The sequence below is a fragment of the Scyliorhinus torazame genome, chromosome 1 (genome assembly GCF_047496885.1).
Source record: "Scyliorhinus torazame isolate Kashiwa2021f chromosome 1, sScyTor2.1, whole genome shotgun sequence".
NCBI classification, from domain to species: Eukaryota; Metazoa; Chordata; class Chondrichthyes; order Carcharhiniformes; family Scyliorhinidae; genus Scyliorhinus; species Scyliorhinus torazame.
The window spans coordinates 84,478,584-84,495,599 of record NC_092707.1 but is presented as its reverse complement, the minus strand read 5'-3'; the positions used below and the strand labels follow the sequence as shown (position 1 = coordinate 84,495,599).

Here is a 17,016-nt window from a genome sequence, read left to right as displayed (position 1 = left end):
GGGAGGTCATTGATGAAGCAGCTGAAGATGGTTGGGCCTAGGACACAAACCTGAAGAACTCCTGCAGTGATGTCCTGGAGCTGAGTTGATTGACCTCCAACCACCACAACCATTTTCCTTTGTGCCAGGTATGATTCTAACTAGTGGAGAGTTTTCCCGCTGATTCTCATTGACTCCAGTTTAGCTCGGGCTCCTTGATGCCGTACTCGCAGCCTTGATGTCAAGGGCAGTCACTCTGGCATTCAACTCTTTTGTCCATGTTTGAACTCAGCTGTAATGAGCTGAGTGACCCTGGCAGAACCCAAACTGAGCATCCGTGAGCAGGTTATTGCTGAGTAAGTGCTGTTTGATAGCACTGTTAATGACTCCTTCCATCACTTTGCTGATGATGGAGTGGAGAGTTGACTGATAGGACGGTAATTGGCCGGGTTGGATTTGTCCTGTATCTTATGTCCCGGACACACCTGGGCAATTTTCCACATTGCCGGGTAGATGCCAGTGTTGTAGCTTGGCTAGGGGTGTGGCCAGTTCTGGAGTACAAGTCTTCAGTACTTTTGCGGAATATTATCAGGACCCATAGCCTTTGCAGTATCCAATGCCTTCAGCCGTTTCTTGATAGCACGTGTAGTGAATCGTATTTGCTGAAGACTGATATCTGTGATTATCATAGATTATCATAGAATTTACAGTGCAGAAGGAGGCCATTCGGCCCATCGAATCTGCACCGGCTCTTAGAAAGAGCACCCTACCCAAGGTCAACACCTCCACCCTATCCCCATAACCCAGTAACCCCACTCAACACTAAGGGCAATTTTGGACACTAAGGGCAATTTATCATGGCCAATCCACCTAACCGGCACATCTTTGGACTGTGGGAGGAAACCGGAGCACCCGGAGGAAACCCACGCACACACGGGGAGGATGTGCAGATTCCGCACAGACAGTGACCCAAGCCAGAATCGAACCTGGGACCCTGGAGCTGTGAAGCAATTGTGCTATCCACAATGCTACTGTGCTGCCCAATGCGGTGGACCTCTGGAGGAGACCGAGATGGATCATCCACTCGGCACTTCTGGCTGAAGATTGTTTTGAATGCCTCAGCCTTCTTTTTTGCACATATGTGCTGAGCTGCTCCATCATTGTGGAGGGGGATATTTGTGGAGTCTCCTCCTCCAGTGAGTTGTTTAACAGTCATTCACGGCAGGATGTGGCTTAGATCTGATGCGTTAGTTGTGGAATCGCTTAGCTCTGATTATTACCTGCTGCTTATGCTGTTTGGCACACAAGTAATCCTGTGTTGTTGCTTCACGAGAAATATTTCACGAGAAATATTCTCGAGATGTGAATAAGTACTTGTTATGATCTTGGTAGAGACCTGTAACATATTTTTAAAAAGAAGAGATCCAAAATCCCAGTTATTTACTGAAAGAATTAAGTCACAAGATTCCATGGTTTAAAACAAAAGAATTTTAAATATAGAAGAGTCAAGCAAAGTAAACATAAGAACATAAGAACTAGGAACAGGAGTAGGCCATCTGGCCCCTCGAGCCTGCTCCGCCATTTAATGAGATCATGGCTGATCTTTGTGGACTCAGCTCCACTCTCCGGCCCGTACACCATATCCCCGAATCCCTTTATTCTTTAGAAAGGTATCTATCTTTTTCTTAAAAACCTTTAAAGAAGGAGCCTCAACTGCTTCACTGGGCAAGGAATTCCAGAGATTCACAACCCTTTGGGTGAAGAAGTTCTTCCTACACTCCGTCCTAAATCTACTTCCCCTTATTTTGAGGCTGTGCCCCCTAGTTCTGCTTTCCCCGACCAGTGGAAACAACCTGCCCGCATCTATCCTATCTATTCCCTTCATAATTTTATATGTTTCAATAAGATCCCCCCGCATCCTACTAAACTCCAATGAGTACAGTCCCAGTCAACTCAACCTCTCGTCATAATCTAATCCCCTCAACTCTGGGATCAACCTAGTGAATCTCCTCTGCACTCCATCCAGTGCCAATATGTCCTTTCTCATGTAAGGAAACCAAAACTGAACACAATACTCCATATGCGGCCTCACCAACACCCTATACAATTGCAGCATAACCTCCCTAGTCTTGAACTCCATCCCTCTAGCAATGAAAGACAAAACTCGATTAGCCTTCTTAATCACCTGTTGCACCTGCACACCAACTTTTTGCGACTCGTGCACCAGCACACCCAGGTCCCTCTGCACAGCAGCATGTTTTAACATCTTACCGTTTAAATAATAATCCATTCTGCTGTTATTCCTCCCAAAATGGATAGCCTCACACTTGGCAACATTGAATTCCATCTGCCAGACCCTAGCCCATTCACCTAACCTATCCAAATCTTTCTGCAGACTTCCGGTATCCTCTGCACTTTTTGCTTTACCACTCATCTTAGTGTCGTCTGCAAACTTTGACACATTGCACTTGGTCCCCAACTCCAAATCGTCTATGTAAATTGTGAACAACTGCGGGCCCAACACTGATCCTTGAGGGACCCCACTAGTTACAGGTTGCCAACCAGAGAAACACCCATTTATCCTCACTCTCTGCTTTCTGTTAGTTAACCAATCCTCTACTCATGCTACCACTTTACCCTCAATGCCATGCATCTTTAGTTTCTGCAGCAACCTTTTGTGTGGCACCTTGTCAAAAGCTTTCTGGAAATCCAGATATACCACATCCATTGGCTCCCCGTTATCTACTGCACTGGTAACGTCCTCAAAAAATTCTACCAAATTAGTCAGACACGACCTACCCTTTGTGAACCCATGCTGCGTCTGCCCAATGGGACATTTTCCCTCCAGGTGCCCCGCTATTTCCTCCTTAATGATAGATTCCAGCATTTTCCCTACAACCGAAGTTAAGCTTACCGGCCTATAATTACCCGCTTTCTGCCGACCTCCTTTTTTAAACAGTGGTGTCAAGTTTGCTACTTGCCAATCCTCTGGGACCACCCCAGAGTCTAGTGAATTTTGATAAATTATCACTAGTGCGTTTACAATTTCCCTAGCCACCTCTTTTAACACTCTGGGATGCATCCCATCAGGGCCAGGAGACGTGTCTACCTTTAGCCCCATTAGCTTGCCCAATACTGCCTCCTTAGGACCAATATTTACCTTAGCCACTCGTTTTTATCTTGTATATTTGTAGAAGCTTTTACTATCTGCTTTTATGTTCTGAGCCAGTTTACTTTCATAGTCTACCTTACTCTTCTTTATGGCTTTTTTAGTAGCATTCTGTTGTCCCCTAAAGACTTCCCAGTCCTCTAGTCTCACACTAATTTTTGCCACTTTGTATGTTTTTTCCTTCAATTTGATACAATTTGATAAGGAGGTGATCCTTAGATATCCACGGTCGATTTTTCCCCTTTCTACCGTCTTTCTTTTTTGTCGGTATGAACCTTTTCTGAACATTGTGAAAGATCGCTCGGAAGGTTCTCCACTGTTCCTCAACTGCTTCACCATGAAGTCTTTGCTCCCAGTCTACCTTAGCTAGTTCTTCTCTCATCCCATTGTAATCGCCTTTGTTTAAGCACAAAACACTAGTGCTTGATTTTACCTTGTCATCCTCCAACTGTATTTTAAATTCCACCATATTGTGGTCGCTCCTTCCAAGAGGATCCCGAACTATGAGATCATTAATCAATCCTGCCTCATTACACAGGACCAGATCTAGGACCGCTTGTTCCCTTGTAGGTTCCATTACATACTGTTCCAGGAAATTATCCCGGGCACATTCCATAAACTCCTCCTCAAGGCTGCCTTTACCAACCTGGTTAAACCAATCGATATGCAGATTAAAATCTCCCATGATAACCGCTGTACCATTTCTACATGCATCCGTTATTTCTTTGCTTATTGCCTGCCCTACCATCCTGTTACTATTTGGTGGCCTATAGACTACTCCTATCAGTGACCTTTTCGCCTTACTATTCCTGATTTCCACCCAAATTGATTCAACCTTGTCCTCCATAGCACCAATATCATCCCTTACTATTGCCTGGATGCCATCCTTAAACAACAAAGCTACACCACCGCCCTTACTGTCCATTCTATCCTTTTGTATAGTCTGATACCTTTGGATATTTAACTCCCAGTCATGACCATCTTTTAACCATGCTTCAGTAATGGCCACTAAATCAAAACATTCATGATGATTTACGCCATCAACTCATTTACCTTATTTCGTATACTACGGGCATTCAGGTAAAGTACACTTATGCTGTTTTTTATGTCTTTGTTATGAATCCTAACACCTTGATCAGTAACTTTTCGCAATTTATTTTTCCTCTTACCCTTTCTCCTAATTTTCCTTGTCTTTGAACCCATATCTCACCATAATAACCTGTCACGTAACCTGCTGCCTTGATCTCCATTAACCGTTATACTGTCCATAGCTTTACACTTCCCTTCCCCCCAACTTGCTAGTTTAAAGTCCTTGTGACCAACCTATTTATCAGGAAACACTTAATGACTATCTTAGATAGTGACTTATACTCTAAAACCCAGAATCAATCCATGTTCAGCATGGATTAACAGGCAAATTGCGATAGATTATAATCTACATTAAATGGCAGACACAACGAAGACTCGGCAGGCCAATCAGCCTCTTATTCAGCGATCTCAATCACAGAGTTCTTCAAAACTCTGTCTTCCTCATCAGGAATTTCCGCTCCTCCTCTTCCCTGATTTAACCTAATTCCCAGCTGACAGTAGCACACAACCAACCTGGGTTCTACCAGCATGGGCTTCACCAAAAATGACACACACCTGCCAACAGAACCTGCTCGACCCTGCTTAAGATGCTGTTGATGGCATAGATCCACCAGTGTTATCTTTGGGTAACAGAAACAGCTGCAGCAACTGTACTTTTTGCTTATTCTCAGCTTCTGGGCCCAGCCTCTGTTTTCCTCAGCCTGTCTGTACTCCACCACTGGGGTCAGCAAGTACTACTGAACTGGAATGGCTCAGTGACCAGTTTCAGTGTCTCCAGAGGTTTTAGTATCCAACCTCATTTTGAGTCTTTGTCTCTTTACAAGATTCAGGGCATGATTTAAAGGCCGTAAAGCAGCTTGCCGCAATGCAGTGTGGCCGATAACAGCAGGAAACCCCGCTCCCCGCATCTACCCGGCTCGCAACGTATCGCGAGATCTAATGGCATCTCCTGGGACGTTGCGATGTAAATCCTGCCCATTATGTGCAGATCACTTTTTAGAAAATCTGCATGTTAAAACGAGACAGCTAGTCTCACTTTAATGTGCATATTCCTGATTTACCAGAGCTGTGGATCAATCTCCCTCGCCTTGGAGATCTCGGGCGACCACTATTCAGTACTGGTCTCCAGAAACAGGGACCAGATGGAACATCACTCATGGGGGTCTCCCAGGGGATTTGAGGTCCCCAAGTGCATGCCCTTTGGCACTTCCAAGGTGCCCAGGTGGCACTGCCAGCTGGTGGGGCATTACCAGCATGCCAGGCTGTCAGTGTCAAGATGCAACGCTAGCATTTTCCGTGCAGTGGTGATAGTGAGGGTGGGTGCACTGCGCGAGGGTGGGGGTAGTGGGAGAGCCTGGGGACCCCCTTATAGTGAGTTGGGGCTTGGAAGGGGGTATGGGGGTTGCGTCGGGAGCTTGAGAGATCGACATGCCATTTAAATGGGCTGAGTGCGACCTCGGGCACGCGTTCCACACTGAGGCCCCGTATCTAACCGGATGGGCATTAGATAGCGGGATGTTTCTCGGCACTGTGAGCGCCGGGAAACACGTGGCTAAACGCGCTCGCTATGGGACTCTGTTCCTGTTTGGTCAGATCGGGCCCTATATAATAAAGTTTTGGTTGTTGAGACTCTTTGAATGGAATACCTTAACATTTTGTACAATAGCATCAACCCTTTTGAAGTAAGGTTATTAACATATTTGTGTGCTAATATTACACAGTGGAACTTGGCTCAAATTGTATTTTTACAAAATTAAGAGTACCCAATTATGTTTTTCCAATTAAGGGGCAATTTAGCGTGTCCAATCCACCTAACCTGCACATCTTTGGGTTGTGGGGGTGAGACCCACGCAGACACGGGGAGAATGTGCAATCTCCACATGGACAGCGACCCAGAACCGGGATCGAACCTGGGACCTCAGCGCCCTGAGGCAGCAGTACTAACCACTGTGCCACCGTGCTGCCCCTGAATTGTATTTTGTTACATTTGCTCCCACATTCTAACCCAATCTGTTATTTTCCATAAACTAATACTGGTTTTCTGCATGGTTAGAATATTTCAAATGAAAGAAAACCTTGAGCAATAGTTCCTCTGTCACGCCTTTCGAAAGGTTTTGCTAAACCAAGTACTTACTACGACAGGAAAGGTAGGTTCGTGGAAAATGTGTGAAAAAATCCTACTGCAAAGCTGCCACTGTGACTCCAACAACGTTCTCGTTCAAACAAACCGGGTTTGTTTCTATTTAATTCTGTATTGTTATATAATTCAATGTCAGCTTGGCTCAGTTGGTAGCAATCTCACCTCTGAGACAGAAGGTTGTGGGTTTGAGCACATAACCTATGTTGTCACTCCAGAGCCGAATCGAAGTACATTAAAGGGAGAAAGGGAGTAGGTAATTAATTTTTTTATTTAAAAAAATATATTTTTATTCAAATTTTTACATATTTTCAACAAACCCCCCTTACAGAAAAAAGAAATGAGCTTAATGGCAGCATTAGGGAAGATAATGAAATCCTAACGCATATCTGTAAGGAAAAGCATTACAAAACTGAAAATATGATAAAGAATAGTTAGCACGGAATCCAAAAGGGAAGATCATGCTTGACCAAACTTATTCATTCCTTTGGAGATCTAAAAGAAAGCATAAGTAAGGGTATTACAGTAGATGTAATATATTTGGATTTCCAAAAAGCCTTCATTAAGGTACTGCATAGTAGTCATGACTAAGGTCAGAACATGTGGAGTCAGAATGTGGATACGGAGATCGGTGAAAGCTAGCAAGTGGTGTTCCACGGGTGAAAGCTAGCAAGTGGTGTTCCACGAGAATGGGTGCTGGGACCACTGTTGCTCACTATTTAGATCAACAGTTTGAACTGAAGAATTGGAAGTTCAATTTCAAAATTTGCAATGCCACCAAATTGGGGATGGTAGTTAATACGGAAGAGGACTGTGACTGAATCACAGAATTGTTAAACGCGTAGAAGGAAGCCACTCAGCCCACTGCCTTTCTGAATGAGCAATTCATTTAGTGCTGTTCTCCCCATAACCCTGCACACTCTTCCTTTTCAGATAACAGTATAATTCCCTTCTGAATGCTTTGATGGGAGCTGCTTCCACCGTTCTCTGAGGCAGTGCGTTCCAGACTTATATCACTAAACATTAATAAACTTGCAGCATGTAATTGGCAATTAAACCTCAATGTAAGTAAATGTGAATTAGCACATTTTGATAGCACGAATATCGAGGCCACATACTCCTTGGAAATTACATGTCTAAATCGGGTCGAGGAACAGAGGGACTTTGGGGTACAGAAACACAAACCACTATAAAAGTAACCACACACATTAAAATGTCTTAAAAACAGAAAACAAAGTAGTGGGATTCATTTCAAGAGAGATAGAATTGAAAAGCAGAGAAGTAATGTCAACATTTGTAGAGAACATTGATCAAACAACAATATGGGGTACTGTGAACATTTTTGGTCTCCATATTAGTTAAAAGGTTATAATAGTGCTGGAAAAGTGCAAAAGAAGATTCACCAGGATAATTTCAGAACTGAAAGGATATGCCTGTCGGAAAAGATTATACAGGTCGGCCCCTTTTCTGTAGAGAGGGGACAACTGAGGGGGTGACCTGCTAGAGGCCTTCAAGATTGGGGCTGTACTCATCTAGGCAAGTGGAGAATATTCCATCACAGAATAATACAGCACCGAAGAGGCCCTTCAGCCCATCGAGTCTGCATCAACGCATGAAAAACACCTGACCTGCCTACCTCATCCCACTTGCCAGCATATAGCCTTGAATGTTATGATGTGCCAAGTGCTCATCCAGGTACTTTTTAAAGGATGTGAGGCAACCCGTGTCTACCACCCTCCCAGGCTGGACATTCCAGACCGTCACCATCCTCTGGATAAAAAGGTTTTCCTCAAATCCCCCTTAAACCTCCTGCCCCTGACCTTGAACTTGTGTTCCCTAACCCTTCAACTAAGGGGAACAGCTGCTCCCTAACAACCCCGTTCATGCCCCTCATAATCTTGTACACCTCGATCAGGCCACCCCTCAATCTTCTCTGCTCCAGCGAAAACAACCCAAGCCTATCCAACCTCTCTTCATAACTTAAATGTTCCATCCCAGGCAACATCCTGATGAATCGCCTCTGCAGCCCCTCCACTGCAATTACATCCTTCCTATAAATTGGCGATCAGAATTGCACAAAGTACTCCAGCTGTGGCCTCACCAAAGTTCTATACAACTCCAACATGATCTCCCTGTTTTTGTAATTTATGCCTTGATTGATGAAGGCAAGTGTCCCATATTTTCACCACCCTATTAACCTGCCCTTCTGCCTTCAGAGATCTATGGACAAACACATCAAGGTCCCTTTATTCCTCGGAACTTCCCAGTGTCATGTCATTCATTGAATACTTCCGTGCCACATTACTGCTTCCAAAGTGTATCACCTCACACTTTTCAGGGTTAAATTTCATCAGCCACTTTTCTGCCTATTTGACCATCCCATCTATATATTCCTGTCACCCAAAACACTCAACATCACTGTTAACCACCCGGCCAATCTTTGTGTCATCTTAAAACCTACTGATCCTACCCCCCACATAGTCATCGATGTCATTTATATAAATGACAAAAATAGGGGGCCCAGTCACTAAAGCAGCCATCTGTCATCACCTTCTGTCTCCTCCAGCTAAACCAATTTTGAATCTACCTATCAAGTTACTCTGTATCCCATATGCATTTGCCTTCTTTTTAGTCCCCCATGTGGAACCTTGTCAAAGGCTTTGCTGAAATCCATGAAAACTACATCAACTGCACTACCATCATCTACACACCTAGTCACATGCTCAAAAAATTTGTTAGGCATGACCTCCCTCTGGCAAAGTCATGCTGACTATTCCTGATCAAACCTTGCTTCTTCAGTGGAGATAGATTCTCTCCTTCAGAATTTTCTCCAATAATGAAATGAAATTAAATGAAAATCGCTTATTGTCACAAGTAGGCTTCAAATGAAATTACTGTGAAAAGCCCCTAGTCGCCACATTCCAGTGCCTGTTCGGGGAGGCTGTTACGGGAATTGAACGGTGCTGCTGGCCTGCCTTGGTCTTCTTTCAAAGCCAGCGATTTAGCCCTGTGCTAAACAGCCCATAAATAGCTTCCCTACCACTGGTCTGTAGTTTTTCAGAGCGGGTAAGCGCGTTTAAACTTTTGTAATTCCAACGGGCCATAGCCGGGATTCTCCGAGCCTCTGCGTCGAAATCGCGCTCGGCGCAGGGGCGGAGAATGGGGTGTCGGACCCGCAGTCGGGTCCGGCGCCGGGATGCGAACCTCTGGCGACCAGAAAATTGCCGGCAGTCGCACGTGCGCGGTCGAAGCGGCGCCGGTCGGGGGCCGTTGAAAGAGGCCCCCGCGGACTTTCGGTGGCGCCCTCGAGGAAGCAGGTCGCAGGTCGGATCGCTCCCGCCCGCGATGGGCAAACGGACCTGTTTCACAGGATGTTTTCGGGACCTGACGACCTGAATCGGTGGAGGAGACGAAGGGAAGAGGTTTTCCCCCCGGGGTATGGACAGTTGGACCAGAAGTGGTCGAGTGGAGCGGCAAAGGTCGAAGCAGGAGCAGCGGGGACCCCAGACCGGGCGGCGAAGCATGGCGGACGGCAGGGACCAGGGAGCGGAGGCTCACTGGCCAAGAGAGCAGCAGATGGAGTTTTTTAGGAACTGCTTCACCGAATTGAAGAGGGACACGTTGGACCCGATGAGGGCGGTGATGGACCGAATGGTCGAGGCGCAGGCGGTCCAAGAGAAGGCGCTAAGGGAGGTTGAAGTGAAGCTCTCCACCCAGGCGGACACGGTAACGGAGCTGGAGCACGAGGTGGAGGAGCTGAACTCCCGCCAGAGGAGGATGCAGGAGCAGCTTGAAGCGCTGGGGAATAGAGCCAGGAGGCAGAATCTGAGGATCGTGGGCCTCCCCGAGGGCTGTGAGGGATCGGATGCGGGCGCATACGTGATGGGTATGCTCGGGGCGCTGATGAGACCGGAGGCCTTCCCTCGACCCCTGGAGTTGGATGGGGCGCATAGAGCCCCCGCAAGGAAGCCCAGGACGGGCGAACCGACCGAGGGCCATGGTGGTTCGCTTTCACCGGCTTGCTGACAGGGACCGTGTGCTGCGATGTGCCAAGGTGGAGAGGAGCAGCAGATGGGAGAGCTGCGAGGTGCGCATCTACCAGTACTGGGGAACGGAGCTGGGCAAGAGGCGTGCAGGATTCAACAAGGGTAAGGCAGCCTCTACAAAAGGCAGGTGAGGTTTGGAATGCTGTATCTTGCGAAGCTTTTGGTTACGTTTGCGGAACTCCCATCACTACTTCGAGACACCAGAACAGGTTTGGGCCTTTATTAAAGAGAAGAAGCTGGACTTGAACTGACGGGCACTTAGTTTTTTCAGTGCTGTACAGTGGTGGTGGTCCTGTTAACCTAACTTGTTTTGACTAGAAATGGACTTTTATTAAAAGAAGAAGCTGGACTTGAACTAAAGGACTCTGGCTCTCAGAGCGTTTGTGTGTCGGCGTCTGTTAAATTATCCCACACTGTAATGTTTTATCTAAGATTGTTTTCAGCCGGGACAGATGAGCGGGGACTGGAGGGCGCACTGCTTAGGGTGATTTTGGGAGATTGCAACGAGAGGTGTGTGTGTGGGGGGGGGGGGGGGGGGGGGGGGGGGGGGGGGGAGAGGGGAGAGAGGGGCCCTGCAAGGGGGGCCCTGCAAAGGGGGCCCTGCACTTGGTATCTTTTGGCGGAAGATCGGGGGCCTCTGATGGGGGGGATGGGCTAGGGGCTGGTTAAGGGACTTGAAAGGGCACGGGGAGATACAATCAGGTTAATGGTCCTTGGTGTGTGGGAGGAGGCCCGAGCACCTCGGCGGGAGACAGTCAGGCGCCAAGGGCAGGGGTCAGCGTAGCTAGCGTAGGTCAGGGGGCACTGGGAGAGTAGGAGAAGGGGCGGGCTAGGGCCAAGCGCAGGGCGGACCTGGCAGGTCGAGCCACGGGGGGGGGGGGGGGTGCAGCCGGGAAGGAGAGCAGAGAAGCTTAAGTGGGCAAGGGGGGGGGATCAGGATCCCCGGGGGAGAAAGTCGCTTGCAGGAGCAGCGCAGGAAACCGACAGCAGCAGCACCCGGGGGAGGGGGGAGGGTTAGAGCCACATTAGTTTAGTTGAACACGGGGGGCATGGGCAAACAGAGCTGATAGGGGAAGTGCCTTATTAATATGTTTATTCTTTCCCACTGTTCGTTTTCAATATGTTAAGGCTTTTGTATATGGCCTTTTTTCTCTGTAAATGTTACAAATCTGTTATTAAATAAAAATTCAACAACAAAAAAAAAAGAAAGAGGCCTCCGCGGTGAATCTCCGCGTCGACCGGCCAAAGTCCTGCCGGCGTGGTTCACGTATGGTTCCACCCGGAACTCGGCGTCGCGGCTGCGGTGGCCATCCTGGTGGGGGACGGGGATCAGCCTCCGAAGGGGGCCTCCACTACGACCTACCTTCTTCTGTGCCGGCCCGCTGTGTGGGTATGCCATGTCGCGCGGTGCCTGCCCGGAAGCGGCCGCCGCGCTGCATGTGCGGTTCCCGCGGCCGGCAGTGCAGGGGCAGTGTACGGCTGCTTAAGCAGTGCAGAGCACTTCGCCGCTGTGCTGGTCCCCTGTGGGCCACGGAATCGCTGGTCCAAGAGGCCCATTGACGCCGGTATGAAACACTCCAGTGTTTACGCCGGCGTCAACACTTTGCCGCCGTTTTGAAGAATCCCGGCCCCGGCCTGTAGATTAAAGTCACCCAGACCTCCTCCTCTAAAGCATGTGGTTCCCACTGTGTACCTGACTAAGTAAACTATAATGTGGAGATGCCGGCGTTGGACTGGGGTGAGCACAGTAAGAGTCTTACAACACCAGGTTAAAGTCCAACAGGTTTGTTTCGAATCACTAGCTTTCGGAGCACTGCTCCTTCCTCAGGTGAACAAAGAGGTGGGTTCCTCTTCATTCATATATATGTTTCTGGAACCCACCTCTTCATTCACCTGAGGAAGGAGCAGTGCTCCAAAAACTAGTAATTCGAAACAAACCTGATGGACTTTAACCTGGTGTTGTAAGTAAACTATAAGCGTTACAAAATGTATTTTCACAAGTCTAGCCTGTTCCTGTTTACTGTGTTACCAGTTGTTAATTTGAGCCTGACCTCTGTTTCCTTGTATGTTTAGGCCATGCAGATTCTGGGAGGTATGGGTTATGTAACGGAAATGGCAGCAGAGAGACACTATCGTGATGCCCGCATAACTGAGATCTACGAAGGAACCAGCGAAATCCAGAGACTGGTCATAGCCAATCAATTGCTAAAAGGATACAAGGGTTAAGAGTGTCTTTGAGAACAATCAGTTGACGATGTTGCAATTCGCTAATGCAACCAGTGTTAGCAAACAGGACTGAAATTCTAATCCATTGCTGTTAATCTGTGATATAATTTGAATCCTCAAATGTGGAAGAGGTTATGCAAACTGGAAGTAAACGTGTCAAGAGTGTGGAGCAAGCTGAATTAATATACAGAGCACTTACCTGGAACAGAAATCTTAAGTATGGATCACAAACCAGAAAGAAACGGAATCATAGAATTTACAGTGCAGAAGGAGGCCATTTGGCCCATCGAGTCAGCACCGGCTCTTGGAAAGAGCACCCCACCCAAGGCCATACCCCCACCCTATCCCCATAACCCAGTAACCCCACCCAACACTAAGGGCAATTTTGGACACTAAGGGCAATTTAGCATGGCCAATCCACCTAACCTGCACATCTTTGGGCTGTGGAGGAAATCGGAGCACCCGGAGGAACCCACGCACACACGGGGAGGATGTTTAGACTCCGCACAGACAGTGACCCAAGCCGGGAATCGAACCTGGGACCCTGGAGCTGTGAAGCAATTGTGCTAACCACTATGCTAACGTGCTGCCCACGGTAATGACTTATCATTTGAAATTGTCAAGGGCTTTTAAACCCAGTACAGAAGATGCTTATTGATGATACATCGCAGAGTAATAACGCTCCTCAACCATCCATCTTTCTTGCTATGTTCTTTTTCAGGTGTCTTGTTTTACAACATCAGCGATCATGGCTCCCCAACTATCCAATCCTGAATAGCAGCCAACATCTTGGTGTTGCTCTTAAATCTTATACCTATTCTGCTTCATAAGCAGTCAGTGTAGTCCTTCCTTTGTCTCCCTGTTGATCTACTGCCCTCAATTTACCAGCACTACCAAACGTTGTAGTCCTCTCTCCCAAAGAATTGTAGTTGTCGGTTTGCTGATCACCTACAATTTCTTCTAGCTTTCCTCAAACATTCCTCATTAATTGTGTGCATTGTTCAACCAACCCTCATCAACAGATTTAATTTATCTTCCATCATCCTGCTAATATTCCAGCTTTTGCAACATTGGCCAGATGCAATGTTTTAGAAGTCCTCTTCCGTATTCCATGGAGATGATTTATTTCAGAGAGTCTGGCATCTTTGCGAAGGTTTGTTTTGCAGGTATTACCGGCTTCCTGATGTCTTTCTCACTTTCACTGTGAAGATTGAAGAAAAGACCTGGAGACAGAACACAACCCTACCGTGGAAGCTGATGTAACAGGGAACTTTGATATGTTGTGGTGGGATTCACAGCCCCTGACAGCTCACTCCATTGCAGTATAAATAATATCCAAGCAGGAGGACTCATAGGGAGGCAGAAAATTCCTTCTATTCATTAGATTTGCAAACTTATTTAAAAAAGAAACACCCAGGAGTTCGCTGCATCCAGTGAACAGAGACTATCTTCCTTGCAACGACTAAGGCACTTTCCTGTTGTACACAGCGTAATGATATTCTTCGCTGTCGACAATGTCGATGTAAATTGACTGCGCCTCATAAAATGTGATTTGAGCTTTCGCTGATGATTCAGTCCAGCATAGAGGAGCTGAGAATAAAATGTTCGCTTTGGTGTAATTATTTAGCAACTGAACTTTTCACCATTCTCTCATTGTATATTCACTTGCTGCACAAAGCACATTATATTAATGTCTGACCAGAATCAGCTTCTGCAGCAATAAGTGAGATTTTGCCAACTGCGAATTAATTTTGGCTATTGAATGAATTAATAAAATAAATATTTTCAACATGTTCAGACCATTTAATTTATATGTTAAAGAACGAACAGCAAATTTATGTTGTATAAATTTAATTTAACGTGATCTGCACAGGAACGGTACCTGTGAGGCCTTGAACAATGAAAGTAAGTTGCTATGGTGGATTGTCTGTGATGTTAATGAAGATGAACTCCAGTATGGTTGGGCATTGAGAGGCCATTCAGTCTTCTACATTCATCTGAACCAAGGTCTAATTTAGCGTGGGCTTGATTCTATTACCTGACATTGATTGGCCTAAACTGTTTGAAGATTAGTTAATCTAGAGGCCACTAAAATGCAATGAATCAAGTGTCATTTCCAGTCCGGGGCAAAATTCTCCGGAAACGGCGCGATGTCCGCCGACTGGCGCCCAAAACGGCGCAAATCAGACAGGCATCACGCCGCCCCAAAGGTGCGGAATGCTCCGCATCTTTGGGGGCCGAGCCCCAACATTGAGGGGCTAGGCCCGCGCCGGTCGAATTTCCGCCCCGCCAGCTGGCGGAAAAGGCCTTTGTTGCCCCGCCAGCTGGCGCGGAAATGACATCTCCGGGCGGCGCGGGAGCGTCAGCGGCCGCTGACAGTTTCCCACGCATGCGCAGTGGAGGGAGTCTCTTCCGCCTCCGCCATGGTGGAGACCATGGTGGAGGCGGAAGGGAAAGAGTGCCCCCCACGGCACAGGCCCGCCCGCGGATCGGTGGGCCCCGATCGCGGGCCAGGCCACCGTGGGGGCACCCCCCGGGGCCAGATCGCCCTGCGCCCCCCCCCCCCCCCAGGAACACGGAGCCCGCCCACGCCGCCTTGTCCCGCCGGTAAGGTAGGTGGTTCAATTTATGCCGGCGGGACAGGCAATTTATCGGCGGGACTTCGGCCCATCCGGGCCGGAGAAACGAGCGGGGGGGCCCCGCCAACCGGTGCGGCGCAATTCCCGCCCCCCGCCGAATCTCCGGTGCCGGAGACTTCAGCAACCGGCGGGGGCGGGATTCTCGCCAGCCCCCGGCGATTCTCCGACCCGGCGGGGGGTTGGAGAATGTCGCCCAAGGCCTTTGGTGCTCCGCCAGCTGGCGCGGAAATGACATCTCCGGGCGGCGCATGCGCGGGAGCGTCAGCGGGCACTGACGGCATTCTCGCGCATGCGCAGTTCAGGGAGTCTCTTCTGCCTCTGCCATGGTGGAGACCGTGGCGGAGGCGGAAGGGAAAGAGTGCCCCCACGGCACAGGCCCTCCCGCGGATCGGTGGGCCCCCAATCGCGGGCCAGGCCACCATGGGGGCACCCCCTGGGGCCAGATCGCCCCGCGACCCCCCCAGGATCCCTGAGCCCGCCCGCGCCGCCTTGTCCCGCCGGTAAGGTAGGTGATTTAATTTACGCCGGAGGGACAGGCATTTTAGCGGCGGGACTTCGGCCCATTCGGGCCGGAGAATCGAGCGGGGGGGCCCGCCAACCGGCGCGGCGCGATTGCCGCCCCCCGCCGAATATCCGGTGCCGGAGAATTCGGCAACCAGCGGGGGCGGGATTCACGCCAGCCCCCGGCGATTCTCTGACCCGGCGGGGGGGTCGGAGAATTTCGCCCGTGGTGTTCGTTTAGTGGTGACCAAGACACAAGAGGGTATATTTTCCTTTTAGGCTCACAGAAACTGGATGAACGTGATGGGAAAATGGTTGGCGATCCATAACGCTAGATCTGCACCTACTTTGCAAAGTGCCGGGGAAGAGTCCGTCCCAATATTTATTCATACAATCAGTTTTATTAAAACAGATAAGCTGGTTAGTTACACTTGTTTTGGGGAACTTGCTGTGCAACAAATCTGCTGTCTTGTTTCCTGCATCAGGGATTCTCAGTCTTTTTGCTTAGAGGCTTCCCTGCCATGTCATAAAAATTCCATGGATTCTTAATTGTTGCTTATTTAGTGAAAGTATATTAAGCAACTGATGTATTTAATAAACTCACTCACCTTTATTATGATAAGACTAGCACCTTTTTTTGAAACGTCTGTTTAATAAGTACACAGGGAGTCAACACAGAGTAAAAATAACAATAAAGTTTTATTTACAAATGATAGAAACCCTTACTAGGTTCCTTCTCTTTGGTGCACCTCTGACCGACCTTATATACATTGGGTAATTGAGCCAGCCCCTAGTGGGGAAGTTCATCCACCGCAAGGAAAACGGGGAAGACAAGCATTCCTACCCTGTAGGTCTCGTGCAGGATATTACAGTCTGTTTATTGGAGTTTTTCCATTTTTACACAAATTCGCACAAAACAGACAAAAGCAAAAAGACAGCTAAAGGTGTCAATGTACAACAGATACATCCCAAAACAACAGCCACTATAGAGTTAGGAACAAGAAGACCAGATAAATCAGGGACAAAATCCCCAACAGGTTTCCCTCCCCCCCCCAACCCCCCCATGGATAAATGACACATCTGCATCTAAACAGGGTACAGACAACAATTTAGACCAACATCACACACATAGCTGAAAACCAGAATGACAGAAGAAGAAAACAATAGTCGAGAACCCTTGAACTAAGTGGAATTCGGTTAACTCTGACAACATTTCTCGAGACCCAGACC

General features: G+C 48.0%; 1 protein-coding gene across 3 annotated transcripts in view; it reads left to right on the top strand.

Moving 5' to 3' along the window:
• Positions 1–14,437, top strand: part of acads (acyl-CoA dehydrogenase short chain) — a 252,716-nt gene extending 238,279 nt beyond the window's left edge. For all 3 annotated transcript variants that reach the window (XM_072497358.1, XM_072497349.1, XM_072497343.1), the window contains one exon: positions 12,494–14,437. In XM_072497358.1, coding sequence (XP_072353459.1) covers positions 12,494–12,646 — 153 coding nt within the window. In that variant the 3' untranslated portion in view covers positions 12,647–14,437. The remainder of the gene's footprint in view (positions 1–12,493) is intronic.
• The last annotated feature ends 2,579 nt before the right edge of the window (positions 14,438–17,016 follow it).